Source organism: Protopterus annectens, chromosome 16.part0 (assembly GCF_019279795.1).
Source record: "Protopterus annectens isolate FY-2018-M chromosome 16.part0, PAN1.0, whole genome shotgun sequence".
NCBI classification, from domain to species: domain Eukaryota; kingdom Metazoa; phylum Chordata; order Ceratodontiformes; family Protopteridae; genus Protopterus; species Protopterus annectens.
The window spans coordinates 237095240-237110632 of NC_056750.1; the positions used below are offsets into that span (position 1 = coordinate 237095240).

Genomic DNA, 15393 nt, shown 5'->3' on the forward strand with positions numbered 1-15393 from the left:
GCAGTTCTCAATAAACTGGCATGCTTGCAAAGATATATAACACATATATGGGAAGGTATCTGTGTTGCTACCCCTCTAAAAAAAAAAAAAAAAAAGAAAAAAAAGATAGTCGTCTTCCATGTGGCCCCTCTGGTGTTAGATTGAGACAAAAGTAAAAACACACATTGCCACAAGCATACATTATCCGGATACTGGACAAGGCTCTTGCCACCCCTAGAGTGCCTTTTTTTAGGCAGTGTTCCAAAGGTCAAATTACCACCGTAATAGCTACAAATGCAATTCGAGGGTCATGCTGCTCAATGCTAGAAGTCGAAATCTCAAAATGCAGTGGCTCGAAGCACTCCTTAAAATGGAGAACATCGACATTTGTGCTGTAACAGAAACCTGGTTCAAGGCAGCAGAAAGCACCCCTGCACTACCAGGCTATAACTCATTCCACACCTTTCGGCCCCAGAACTTGGACTGAATCTCCAAAGGCGGTGGTGTTTCCATATTCATAAAGGATGTGCACACCTCCTGACTGGTAGACCAACATAAGTTATCTGAGATACTTCAGATGCAGCTAACATTGGGTAAGACAGCGATTCAGGTCATAGCTTGCTGTAGGTCCCCAACCATGTCCCAAGACTCACACTCCACATTCCTAAGCACCCTGGAGAACATTAGGGTACAACCTAACATTCTCATACTGGGTGACTTCAACAATCCCTCCATTAACTGGGAGAACTACTCATGTACCAATACACTTGCCCAATGTTTCCTGGAATTCATTAATTCCAATGCCCTGGACCAGCTCATTCTTACTCCCACTAGAGGTAGCAACATCCTTCACCTGGTCATTACTAACATGGGTGACCATTGCTCTACGCCAATAGTCAACTCATCCCTGGTTATATCCGACCACAAACTAATCACCTTGGAAATCCACATCTCTCCCACCACCCCCCGCAAAGGTAACCATCATGAAAACTTCTCCAGAGCTAACTTTGGGCTCCTAAAAACAGACACAGGCTGACAGCAACCTCTCCTTTGACCACCACATTGCCACTGTGGTCAGAAAGTCCTTCTATGTGGCACATCTCATTACTAAGGGTTTTGCATCCAGGAAGAAAGAGGTCATTGTCTCCCTCTACCTTTCCTCATTTGGCATGTACCTCACTAAACACCTGCAATAACTGGAAAGGCAGCAAAAGTACCTCACAAAGAAGATCCTAGGCCTTAAACATTTGTCCTATATCGACAGACTCAAAAAACTCCTACTATTCTTTGTCTCATATCGCCTACTTAGAGGCGATCTCTGCTTGACTTAAAAAGCCATGTCTGACCCAGCTCTGTTAGAAATGCTACATCTAAAGAAATCCCAATCCCTCCACACCACACAGTCCGGAGACTTCAACCTCATTACCACAATCAACAAAAAATACTGGAGGGACAGGTTCATAACCCAGACTGCCTATGCTATGGAATAGACTTCCCATATATGTCAAGCAGAGCACCTCACTGGGCCTCTTCAAGAGAAATTTTGATGAGTAGATGGGAAATAGAAAATTCACCCCGGGGATCACTCCAGTGGCTTTACTCGACAGAGGCACTGGGAACTAAGGTCGGGTGGCACGATGCTAGGGTAATCCTATGGGCTAGGCTTGTAAAGGCTCCAGGGCCATTAGCCTAGTACACACCTATGAACCTATACAGCTGAGGGACTGGAGGAGGAAATCAGAAACCTGTATAAAACCCACTCAGAGACAGGGAGTCCATGCAGACTCCCCACAGAAGAAATCACAGTCAAAAACTTAACCAGAGAACCAAGCACTGGGAGAAGTCCACACTACTTGTATACAGCACTGATCGTTGTGACAAAAAGTGAAATATATGGAGTACATACCCCTTCTTTTCTTAAAACTAAGATAAGCTCATTATTGTACAAGGCCCAGCCAATTATATGTATATAGACGGACGAAGCTGCGCCAGTTTTCCGTCGCATGTAAGGTGGGCGGAGTTTGATCTTGGCGGGGTTGTGTTGTCACTTTTGTGAAGTACAAACGTTGCTTAGGTAAAAAGAGTATTCCGGTTTGGTGTTTATCGTTACCTGATTTAAACATTAATTTAATGGCTTCCCGCCAACGTAAAGGTCGAGTATCTGCCTCTACAAGCAAAGCTAAGAAGGCAGAGGTAGGAAATGGAGATTGTCCAGCCAGTGGTAAGTATCTACTTAGTGAGTGCAGACATTCCTAAAAATCTTTCATGGAAGGAGTGACTTGGGATAAAACTTCTTATTGGCGTGTTTTATGGAATTTACGGAAGCGGAAATGTATGCGCTTGGTATAGGATTGTGTGACTACACACACTAGTCATGTTTGGCGCGGGCTAGCGTCATCGTTATCCTTTAATAATCCTACCCGCAACCGGGACTTCTAGTGCTGATTGTTCCCAGTTTTAATGGTCTTCTTGCAACTCTTTTTTTAGTCATTTTAATGCTTGCACGTACCTCTTATCTGTACAGATCTTCACAGAATGTCCAGATTTTTGTTTCATGTTTTTGGTCCGTTCTTTTTAAAAATCTTGTTTTTTGACAAGTTATTGGGGTGAAGATTAAAGTCACTAAATAATGATATGCATTTGAGTTTCAGACTTCGTATCTTAAAAAATGCATGCTAACACAAATACTGTTATTTAATCAACTTTCTAAGTTTATAAGAGCAGTATTTAAAATGTGTCCCTAGTATGTGCACGTACCAAGCGCCTATTTGTTTATGATGTTTGTATGGACTGAAAGTACAATACATTCATTGAGTCTTTTACTTTTATATTAAGATGCTTCCCAGTGTTGTTGTGGTGATTTATTGGCCTAAAGTAAGAAAGTTCACCCCAGGCTGCGCAGGTGGAGGCGTTCCCGAACAAACTGACAATAAAGAGAGAGCGAGATCCGAGTTATGCAAATATAAACGACAGCCGTTCAAGCAACCTGTGGTAAATGACGTATTTGCACTAATTCTTATCCTGCGTTAACACACAGATAATCCAGTGGTAGACAAGTTGTTTATGGCGTTATTGTATCGTAGTTCCCCGCATATCGGAGTGAGCAGAACTGAGTACGGCCTGTGTAATTTTACATGCGAAATGACCATGACGTCATGTGCAAATGATGCATGATTTAGTGACTTGCATATTTGTCAGTGACGTCACGCACACTGGTTGTCGAGTAACTTGTGGAAAAACTGTTATGCCGTCTATAACTACCAGACAGCGACCACCACTTTCCACTCAGAGACAGGGTTTTAGTAGTTCCAGAATCAATTATTTATATTCACATTTCAAGCCAAGAAGCAGTGCAGCAAAATGTATTGCATCATTACCACAGCAGAATTTATTTAAAATTAACGACACTTCTGTCAAATATTGGAAAGTGGGGCTGATAGGACTTCGACATTTACAGACACAGATGACAAAATAAGCAAAATAAATGTAATTCGGCAGATTGAATGACTGAAATTTCCCAATGTGTGTGAGGTGCAAAAATGAGGACAATGTACAGATCTAGGACGACTTGTACTGAGACGGCCTGAAAAATGTGCAGTGCCACTTTACACAAGTTAGCCTGGTCTTTACAAGACTGCAAGTCCCAGATGTTTTACTTTGTGATCACTTTGGCCATTCACTTTTGAACAAACAAGGTTTGCTGCCCTAGTTTGCAGGTATTTCCTGGTGAAACGCCTGTACCTGTGATGACTAAAGTGCCAGGTATGAAGATGTATGGAAGCTCTGATATCAAAAAATTGTGAGCCTTTAAGGCACTCTTTCTAAAATTGTTGTTCTTGGTTGGTAGCAGGTTATACTGAATGAAAGTAAATCCACAGAGGGCTCACTTTAACATTCTTTAGTAAAATAGGGGTTCAGCCAGGAAGCATTCATGTCTGATGAATATTCATAAGGCGGCCGGGTGAGGTCATGAATATTCATTACATATTCGTGCACATCACAGGGTGTTTGATAGTGGGATGACATGACATTGTGGCCATTTTGTCTGTCAATAACGCAGGTCATGCCCATTTCTGCCCACTCTAATCATGTGAGGAACTAGGGCACAATAAGGCCTGCATTTTAATATTTAATACTGCCCTCTGTTAAGGTAGTAAAAATAAGTTTTCTCTAGTGCTAGTGAATATACCTCTTTCTCACCAGTCCAAGATTTTGACTGGGACTTAGCTCTGTTCTTCCTTATCCCTTCTAAAACTGGTGACTTGGGGAAACGTTGGTGAATTGCACTTAATAATTAGTTATAGTCTTGGGTTTTACTTAAGAAAATGTATGTTAATTCCCAGTCTGTTATGCTATCGAAATCTCCAGTATCCCGGATTATTTCTGGATTTGTCCTTGATTCTCTTCAGATTTGTGCCTGATTGGCCGAGAGCTATGGCAGTGATTGAATGCAATCAATGTCTTTGGTTCTCTGCCTTTAGGGAGCCCGTTCTCATCAATCTAATGGGGATGTAAATCTCCACCAGTGTATAACTAAGTGCTTTGGAGAGTCAAATTTATTACTTGGTGCCTACCCCACCATAGTGCTCGACTTACCATCTCCAAAATGAGGAACAGTACCTTTCACTCTGAAACAAATGTGTAATACTTGCTAGCAGTTTGCTAACTACTTCACCTAAGAAGCTCACAGGATGGCTAAAATGTGTGGCTTTATACCTATAAAAAGTTATTTTGATGAATTAATATGATTCAGTACTATTTACCATGGATATTAGTTAAAAAAAAAAAAAAAAAAAAAGTTTCCTAACACTTGATATGTGGCAGAACCTGTAAGTTTGGAACTACGAGGAACATAGACTTTTAAGACCCAAAATGAGGAATGTTCTTCATGATAAGGTATACTTTACTGGTATATACCTCACCTTTGAAACTTCCTCTGCAAGTTGAACAAAGTGACATCCTGGCATCCTTCTGCTTAAAGTCCTTGGTGATGCAATGGGCACACATACATTTACTCATGGACACACCTGCTTTGCTCTTTTTCAAAAGGGGGCACAACAAGAGGGTGGGCATTGGCAAAGTGTAAATATTGTTGTTTGTATTTCCTATGAGTCTGTAATTGTGTTTGCCAGTGCAGTTTTAGGTTTAGAGGCTAAAGTTTGCAACTTTGAAAAAGTCTGATTCTGGTCTTTCTACAGAGCTGCAATACTGATCACTTAATTTCTGATATATGTACTGAAGAATTTATATGTAGCACTAGGTGAGCAATATGTGGACTACCTGTCTTATGTGTGTTTAGGTAAATTTGTAACAGATAATCTGAAAGCTTAGAGAATGTGCATACTAGAGTGTCCTCCCTGCTCTGTGCACTTAACTGTGTTGAGCTCCTAATGGTTATGTATGCGTATACTACCTTCTGTTCATTAACATAACATTGACCATCAGATGTTTTCATATTAAATATGCACATGGGGGTATGCATGTTAAAATGAATGTTGCTGAAGTAGTCTTATGCAGGTGTAACTGTTTTTTTTTTTTTTACTCATGCAGTAGGTGTTATCTGAATGTCTGCAGTACAATATTTACTAAACAGTATAATCCCCATTTTAGATACCTGTAGAATGTAGCAGTTTTGACCTTTGGATTTACTGAAACTGTTGTAAAAGTCTGACACTTCAAGGATAGAAATGATGCCATAATCTAGAAGATGAAATGAATAGCGTATGTTAAGATAGTGATTTTCATCCTCTTTGTGGTGGAGGTGGGGGGGGGCTAAGAGAATTCCTCTTGCTTGCCAAGGAACTCCACACACTTCACTGTATATGATCCTATGTAATGTTCTAATAACTGTATAACTTTAAAAGTTAAGGAGACGGGCAGACACATTAGCTAATATGTTCATTTCATCAAGTAGTAACAGCTTAACCGTGCAGTGGTTGCACCAGTTTCAGCCCCCACCCCTCCGCAGGTTGCAGCTTAGATATCCAAGGACCGCCTTCAATTACATTAATAACAAAGCTACACAAGCCTGAACAGCTTACAAAGCCAAAACAGCAAACTGCGTTTACCCTAGTGTTTTCTCCGCCTTCACAGACCTGATAGCAGTCAGGGGCATTACAGATTGTAACATGTTAATAAAACTAAATATCCCATCATTCTTGTAAGTAAAGGGCAAATTTAATGCTTATGAAAAAGGAAAATACTTCTGAAAATGGTTACTGAAGCTTGCAAAATGCAACCGCAGAAGCCTTCCTTCACAGCAGCAGACAGATCCTCATTTGCTGTCATCGTTTGTTAATAATGAGTGATTAAATATGCAAAATTCAATATTGAGCTTGTATATTGAATCATTTGGTGTTAAGTCCACCATTCAGAAACAGAAGTCTGCACCTAAATTATTAACTTTGGGACCATTAATTTAAAGGAGCAATTTGTACCTTTCTTTGAAGGGACATGTTTTCTTTTCATCCCCCTATTTAAATTGCAGGATAAGAACTTGCTTATCGACAGAGATTTAAAACAGTGCATCAAAAATGCATACACTAAAACTTGTATATTCCAGTTTCAGTAAATAGCAACAGCTGTTCAGCAGTGGTTGTTTTATCTTCAGCAGAAGTCCCCAAAGTCTGCAGTACAGGTGTCTAAAACATTCCATCATGTAGCAATAACGGCAGTAGATTTCCTGTACATGTGCAAAAAAAAAAAACTTTGTGGAAGGATGAATGGATTTCCTGCTTAAGCCGAAACAATGAAGCGCATGTTATTAGAGCATCTTCTTCCTTCACAAACCATGCAGTCTTACTTGTGATTCTTGCTGCCCACTAACATTTTCCAGGTGTTTCCATAAAGTGATCCCTCCCCATTTTCAGTTTAGCATTTGCAAAGGATTTGATTTTTTTAACAGTTTAATAAAGATATTTCTTATATATGAAATAGGCCAGGTTACATTTATATAACCGATAGTAAAGCATAGTGACACAATCTCAGTTGCAAACATTTTACATTCCAAACCGTGCTGACACAACTGTAGCTGCTAACATTCTACATCACTTTTAACATATCCAGTTGTAAGTCGACTATTAATTACATAGCTTATTCATATCCTATCTTCTTTTAAACCTCATTCCTCCTCTGCATGTATTGATCCCACAGTTCCCATTTTTTCTATGTAAACTGCTCCTACCCTTTTCTAAAGATCCCAATTCCAGTTGTTTTAACTCTGTTACTACCTTCACTACTTCTAGTAAAGTTAGTGTAGACTTTAATTTCCATTTTCTAGTAATTTTTTTTTTTTTTTGGCAGCCATCAAAATTAGACTCACCAAGGTCTTACTATGTCTAGGCAATTCCGAGTTTGTATCATAGCTTGAAAAATAATTTCCCTAGTCACTCCAGCTTGTTCACCCAGCATCTCTGACAGAGCAGTCTGCATGGAATCTTTAAAGTTTACCAACTCACTACACTCCCAGAAAATATGTTCCCAGTTACCTCTTTCTGCCCCATAACACTGCCAACATTTGCTGTATACCTGAGGAAATGTTCTGCTTGGGGTACAAAAATATCTGTATGAGCACCTCCAAGCAGAGATCCAAAATCTTTTAGATTTTGTTGCATATTTGGGGGATATACATATATCCCTCCATTGATTATTTGTGAATTACTTAGTCTCTCTTTCCAGTCCTTCCTGATCTCACCTGATTCTTGTAGTTATCATGTGATATTTTGTTGTTGTTGTGTCTTTTGGCTTTTCCCGGTTAGGGGTCACCACAGCGGAACTCCGGACCGCTAATGATTAGCAGTAGATTTTTATGTGCCGAGTTGCCAGCCCTGACGCACAACCTTCAACGAAGGTACGCCCATTCACGCATGTCTCCAGACAGAAGACGCTCTAGCTGAGAATCGAATGGGACAGCGTCTCATTGTCAGGCGTCAGCGCTACGCTCTAATAATTGTTCCTTTCTTACTGGCAACTTCTGTTCTGGATTCTACTAAAAGCTCTGCCAGTGCTGATCTTTCGTTTAGGATCCCCTATTTCTTTCTTTTTGCCTATACTCTATCAATCCTTGGTATGGAAGACCGTCTTTAACTTGCAGTCCAAATAAGTTCTTGACATCTTCCCAGTCTGTTACCTTTCCCTCTCTAGTTATTTGCTTCCAGTACATTTGTTCCTTTGCCAGTTTTCTCCAATATATTCCCGCACCCTCTTGCCTATTGTTTGTATCCCTAATTGCAGTCATCCCTATAGGCAGAGTCTCCTTTCTCCATTCCTTTGTTGGCTTAGTTCTTAGAAGCAGTCACAAATGGCCAGCAGGTGATAAAGGCAAAAAATAAGACAAGATTAAGTCAAGCCATAATAATGGCAACTGTATTTTTATTCACCATACTGGTTTCGGCAAAACAGCCTTCATCAGTGGAGTTACCTGTACATAATGGAACTCATTCCTCAATAAATAGACCCATCCAACAATGGAAAAAACAGCCCCCCCACCCACACAAATTAACAACATCACTTCCTTCACTTGAGTATTTTTTAAAAAAAAAACAAATAAGTAATAGTAATTTAGGTTACATACAGAAAAACAAATATAGCACTATAAAGGATCATTTAATCCGGGTGGGAAAAGCCCCCCCAGATTAATAATCCAAAAATTCTTTCTTATTCAAAATACTATGCCATCCCTGCATGTTGTTCCTATTGCCAGCAAGTCTATCAAATTATTAAAAAATGAAAATCTGCATTGGTATGTCAGGCAGTGACTGTATAGGGCATTAATATCACGTTTGTTGCGTATGTCACTGCGATGTTCCGACGTACGTATTCTTAGTGGATGAGATGTCTGACCAGCATAAAAGGCCGAACATTTACAAGTGGCCAAATAAACAATCCAGTCAATTCCACAATTCCCAAGGAATTTAATGCCATACACTTTGTGTTTTTGCTAGTAAATTGTTTGCTCACATAACGGCATGAAGAGCAGTGTCCGCAAGGGAGGGTGCCAAAAAGAGTACCCCCAGACAACGTGAGTTGTTGGTATATAGCACCCCCACTACTGGTAAGTTTAAAATGGGAAAAGTGGGAACCCAATGTTTTGCCTTTTCTGAATGAAAATTGACATCTCGTCCCAGTACTTGTCACAAGCTGCCGTTAGCCAAAAGGATATTCCAATGTTTATGAATGGTGTCCTTAATGATATTGGTATTTATCCCAAATGTAGTTGTGAACCTGATGGCATCACTAGTTTCTACCCTGGTTTTGGCCTTATATTCCAGTAAGGACATCCTGTCTTGATTATTGGCCCAATTACTGGCAGAAATAATGTCAAAGTCCCTATATCCCCTATTCCGAAATCTATTACAGAGGTCCTGCTGGGAAGACTCCTATTCATTTTGAGTGGAACTAATTATCTTCATACGTAAAAATTGGGATTTTGGGATGTTGCGGATGGTATGGCTGAGGTGTAAGCTGGTAGCATGAAGCAGATTATTATATTGAGGGTATTTCCAGAAAACCTTAGTACTTAGAGTATTGTCCAAATTCCTCCGGATAGTAACATCCAAAAAATTGATTTCGTTACTATCTGAGTTCAAAGTGAACTCTATGCCCCACTTGTTGTCATTGAGGTATTGGACAAACTCAAGAAGAAAACCCATATCCGTCCGCCATACCATCCAGCAATCATCCGGATATCTCCACCAGATGTCAGTTTCATCAATATATGTTATGAGAAGAATTATATATTAGTTGCTCTTCGAAGAAGGCCATGAACAAATCTGCATAAATCGGTGCAAATGATGCACCCATTGCGGTGCCCTGAATCTGCCAATAACATTCCCCTGAAAGTAAAAAACATTTTTATGTAGCACATGGTCCGCCATACATAAAAGTAGCGTATTAAATCCAGCTGGATATAGGTTGGCACGATCCAGCCAGAATTGTAAGGCCTGAAGACCGGCCCAATGGAGGATGTTGGTATAGAGGGCCTTGACATCTAAAGTACAAAGAAGCCACCCAGGTACTAATTGAGTGTCTGACAAGGAAGTCATGTTGTTAATTTGTGTGGGGGCTGTTTTTTTCCATTGGTGGATGGGTCCATTTATTGGGGAATGAGTTCCTTTATGTATAGATATTCCACTGATGAAGGCTGTTTTGCCGAAACCGCTATGGTGAATAAAAATACAGTTGCCATTTTTATGGCTTGACTTAATCTTGTGTTTTTTTTTTTTTTTTTTTTCCTTTATCACCTGTATGCTGGCCTTTTTTGACTGGTTCCTTATTTGGATTGGTCTTGCATTGCTGTACGTGCAGAGCTCTTTTACTGTTTTAGTTCTTAGAAGACCTTCTGCTACTTTATGAATACAGTATTCCTTATGATTATTGTTCTCCTTAAAGGCCTGCACCAAAAGTCCCAGTCTCTCCCTGTTACTTGAGATTCCCCCTGTTTCATCATCATTTCTTTCCACTTTGAATTATAGTTTTCTGCTTGTGCTATGTATGGGAGCCTTGACTGTGTTGCTCTGAAATACCCCTTCAACTCAGGTAATCCCATTCTACCCTGTTTTATTGGAAGGATAAGCTTATCCAACTTTACTCTTGCCATCTTCCCCTTGCAGATAAAATTCTTCAGCTCTTTATTAATTGCTATCCACAACTTCTACTCTGGTTGATAAAAATATGCCTGACCAGTGTTATAAGACTAAAGGGACTAAAACGTTTTAGCTGCTTGTATCTTACTATCAGTGTCCATATAACAGATCTTCGATTTTCTCAGTTTTTGTATTCTCTTTTGTTTAGTCTCTTCCCACATATCCTTGGCTAGTACACCAGTGTCATTTTTAATCCATACTCCTAATTACTTTATTTTATCATGCCCCCATAAATATGGATATTGCTGAACCAATTCATATGTGGGTACATAATATACCACAATTGCTTTTGTTTTTGCTTCATTAATTTTTTATCCCAAAAAGGTTTGAAACTCTCAGTATGTTCCACAGCACTGTAGTGTCCCTTTCTGGTTTTGTCAGTTATGTAATAATGTCATCTGCAAATAGAGCCAGCTTTTCTTAGCTTGACTACAGTACCAATTATATCCTTGAATTTGAGTCCCTTATTTTCTTTGCCAGTTGTTCTAAATATAATGCAAATAACAAAAGGGAGAGAGGGCACCCCAGCACGGTTCTTCTGCTCAAGCAGAGATTGTCAGAGAGGACCCCCACCCACTTTAATTTTTGCCTCCGATCCTTCATATATCCTCCTGATCAACCTTAGAATTTTATCAGGGAATGCAAATGCTTCCATTGCTCTGTTCATAAAATCCCAGCTTACTCTGTTAAATGCTTTTTCTGCATCAAGACCCACCAGCAACAGTGGTATTTTCTTACTTTCTGCTTCCCTCTGGCTCATCCCTGTTCTGTTTATGTTGGCAGATGTTTGCCTCTCCTCCACAAAACCGCACTGATCCATATCTATCTTTTTTTGGCATCAGTTTTGCCATTCTTTTAGCTGTTCTAGCATGAGCACTTTATAGTCGTGGTTTTAGTATTGAAATGGGTCTGTATGAATCTGGAGCTGATGGAGCTTTACCATCCTTGAGTATTACAACTACCATTGCTATCTTCCAGGATATTGGTACTTCTCCTCCTCTTAAAATACTGGTAAACAAAACCTTCCAGACCTTTATCATTTTTCCCCTCCTAGTTTCCAAGCTTCCACAGAAATACCATCTATGTTTGCAGTTTTTCCTGTAGGTTGGTTATACAGCAGCATTTGTATCTCCTCTCTTTCTAGCGTAAGTGTTAGTAATTGAGCCTTTTCTCCCTCTAGCCTTGGCATATTTAATTCTTCCATAAACCTTCTCCCTCTAGCCTTGGCATATTTAATTCTTCCATAAACCTTTCCATTTGTACATTTTCTTGATTTCCATATTTCTCTGCTCTATGCAGACTTTCATAGAACTTCCAAAGTATTTTTAATATTTTTGCAGGATCCCTAGTTGTCTTCCTTGTAATGGGCTCCCTAAAATTGGTAACAGCCTTTTTTACTTTTTGTTGCATGAGTTATTGTGGTAAATGTTTTTATGCTCTAGAGTTATCAAAAAAGTTGCGTAACAGCAATCTTTCTAAACTCATGCATATTATCAAGGTAGTCCCTTATTTTCTGTTTAGCATTCTGTAGTTGCTCCTCTTATGTGAGATTCCCCTTATTTTGCAATATTTGTCAGCCCCTTTAAGTTAATTCTTATCTCTTAACTATTAACCATATTTCCCTTTCTTTTATTTCCACTCTAAACTCCATTTTAATTTTATCCCACTCCCTAACTATATTTTCAGAAGTTATCTTCTCTAGTAGCTCCTAAATAATTTCCACTACCCATTCCTTAAATTTCTTTCTTTTTAACAGATGGGTGGGAAGGCACCAGTGTTTCATTACCCTGTGTTTTTATTTTAGTTGTTAGCGTATGATCTGAAACCGTTATTTGGTGCATATCAAGACCTTCAATTAAATGCACATGTTCCTATAAAATGTAAATTCTGTCTAGCCTAGCCCAGTGTATGCATCTTGGAGAATAATATGTAAATTCACTCTGAAATCCTAGTACTGAATTCCCATCTTCTGTGACAAATATTTTCATAAATTTCTTTAAAAAACTACCTTTCTTTGTTATGTTTCCCTTTCTGGGCTCCCCAGACACATCCTCATTATTGCAAATCAAATTCCAGTCCCCACCTGTAATATTCATTGCTGAAAGCTAATTATCTCTCCAGAATTCTCTTTTAGATCTATTATAGCAGTTTTCAGTGGAATATAAATACATGCCAGTGTAATCCTCCTCCCTCGCCAGTAGCCCCTTAGTACTACTACAACTCTACCATTATTGTCTTTTTTCTCTTCTATTACTATCTGAGTGCCTGTTGTAAATAATATAAGTACTCCTCTTTTCCTTTGCCCCAAGTATTCCTCTGAATAACCAGCCTGAAAACCTTTCTTTATCAAATTCACATGCTCAGTTGTTTGTGTGTATCCTCTAGCATAGCTATTTGCACTCTACATTTTTAATACAGTTCACTTCTCTTTCTTTTTTTGGATTTATCTGAGAGACCATTAACGTTTAAAGACGTTATAGAAAGAATCCTATTTTTGAGGGATTAATATTTCCACCTTTTATGTATAACGACTTAAGTGTCTAGTTCTAACTTTGTGTTACATGCATGCACTGTTTGGCAGGTTAATCTTTTATATACCTGTTTCAGAAAATATACCACTGGGATTCCACCTGTGTCCCTGCTGGACAGGGAAAACAGGTGCTGACTTTGTTGGAACATGGGTGAAATTCTTGGCTATGCTTATAAGTGTCTCTGGGCCAAACAGGTGCTGACTTTGTGGGAACATGGGTGTGAAATTCTTGGCTCTGCTTATAAGGGACTCTGGGCCAAACAGGTGCTGACTTTGTGGGAACATGGGTGAAATTCTTGGCTGTGCTTATAAGGGTCTCTGGGCCAATAGCCTAGTATCATCCTATGAACTTATCTCCATTTGAGCCCGTCACATCTTGCAGAACTTTGTATTTTTATTTGAGGGTTTTCAATAAAACACAAACACACAGCATCCCCCTAAAGTCTACTAAATTAATAATAGACAGAAATATGTACATCTTCAAATATTGAAGTTTTACCCCTTAATAGGAACATTAGTTCCAAATTGACAGCCACACGCAGAGACTTGAGCTAAACAGAAAGCTTAGCCATGCCAATACACATGGTACAGCCTGTGCTTCTATTGAATGCTTTCAGAAACATTTTCTCTAAGCCATTTATCTTTATCAGATTGTCTGCTAGTGACATAAGAACCAGATACAGGACTGATTACTAGAAAAAAGACCTTATAATATTCAATATTTTTCATTTACTTGATTTCTGTCAATCAAACTTTGTTACTGTTTAAAGCTAAAGGCCTTAACACAATCATTCCCCTATGCAAGAATGAGAAAAACACACTAGCTTTTTTAACCACATCCCCTTTTTTGTTTTACATTGCAGTGACTGCATTTCCTAAAACTAAACAAGGAAAAAGAGGGAACAGAGAAAGAATAAAAATAAATAAACAGAAGCACCTATTTACATTATATCCCCATTACATTTAAAAATAAATGAAAAAATACTTTAACATGCAGAGAAAATCATGCATCACTTAAGTAATACTTTTAAGAAAAAAATTGTTTTTACTTGCAGTTAACCCCCCCCCTCCTCTCTTGAGTAATTTTCCAAACATTAATGACATGAAGTAGGGCATACGCTTTAGAGTAACCTACATATTTAATAACGTCCAAACTTGTCCAGTATTTCCAGATTTTGTTTTTTCCGTCCTATTTCACAAATATAATTATTATTTTGTAATTCCACGTTTGTCAGTTTCTAAGTTACTGATTTTAGTCTCCAAATGTTAATGACCTGAAGTAGGGCGTATGTTTTAGAGTCCCCTACAAGTTTAATACAGTCCAAGAAAGTCCACTATTTCCAGATTATTTTGTTCCATTCCTGTTCACCCTCGTGTACTTTCAGTTCTAGTCGACTTGTGTGCGTTTTTTCCCCCTCTTTCAATCGTTTTCCGTTGAAACAGTGAGGTTTCACTGGCACAGTCTCTCTCTGGTGTTTATTATCAGAACAAAAAGCAGAGCCTCCTGTTTCATAGCTCACGTTTTGTTGGGCAAACTTTTGTATTTCTTCCTTAGCATGTACTTCATCAAAAGGTGTGTGTTCCTCCAGGGGAAAATATTTTGAGGATAGCTGGGTACAGCAGTTTTAATCTCACACCTGCTTCTCAGCATTCCCTATATAATGGAATAAATGTATTCCTCTTCTGCAGTGAGTTGTTGGTTATTCTCCACAAACACTCTGCAGTTTCCCAGTTTTAGTAGTTTGTTCTGCCACAGTTTTGTTAGAATTGGCTCCTTCTGTTGGTAAGATTGCATTTTTACTATTAAAGGTCTTCTAGGTTGTTTTCTCATAACCAGATTTGGAGTGTACACATGATGTGCACTTTCACTTAACAATACCAGTCCAGTTGCTTATTTGTACTTTCAGAAAATTTATAGTCTGTTCCTTCCAGCTTCTGTGGTACTGCAGAAAATCTCAGAGCACATATAGAAAAACCTGTCTTCTATTATTTTTGAAACCTCTATTCTTGTGCAGTCTCATATTCAGACAGCCTTTTTTTCATTTCGGCCTCTGAGTTTTGCAGTTCTGTCACCTTAACTGAATATCTGTTCAAAGCTTCTTCCAGCGTTTATGTTGATGTACTCCATCAGTGTTTTGTATATTTTAACCAGGTCTGTGTGCAGTTGCTTTATACCTTCCTGTAGGTTACTGGAAGTCATGTATGGAACTTGCACTGCTTCTAGAAAGACCCCAGAAGTAC

At 38.9% G+C, this 15393-nt stretch overlaps 1 protein-coding gene across 3 annotated transcripts in view; it reads left to right on the plus strand.

Annotated features, from left to right (window-relative positions):
• Positions 1-2000: 2000 nt before the first annotated feature.
• The window catches only part of PARP2 (poly(ADP-ribose) polymerase 2), a 1124938-nt gene continuing 1111545 nt past the window's right edge, over positions 2001-15393 (plus strand). For all 3 annotated transcript variants that reach the window (XM_044058251.1, XM_044058252.1, XM_044058253.1), the window contains exon 1: positions 2001-2200. In XM_044058251.1, the coding sequence (XP_043914186.1) occupies positions 2110-2200 (91 nt within the window). In that variant the 5' untranslated portion in view covers positions 2001-2109. The remainder of the gene's footprint in view (positions 2201-15393) is intronic.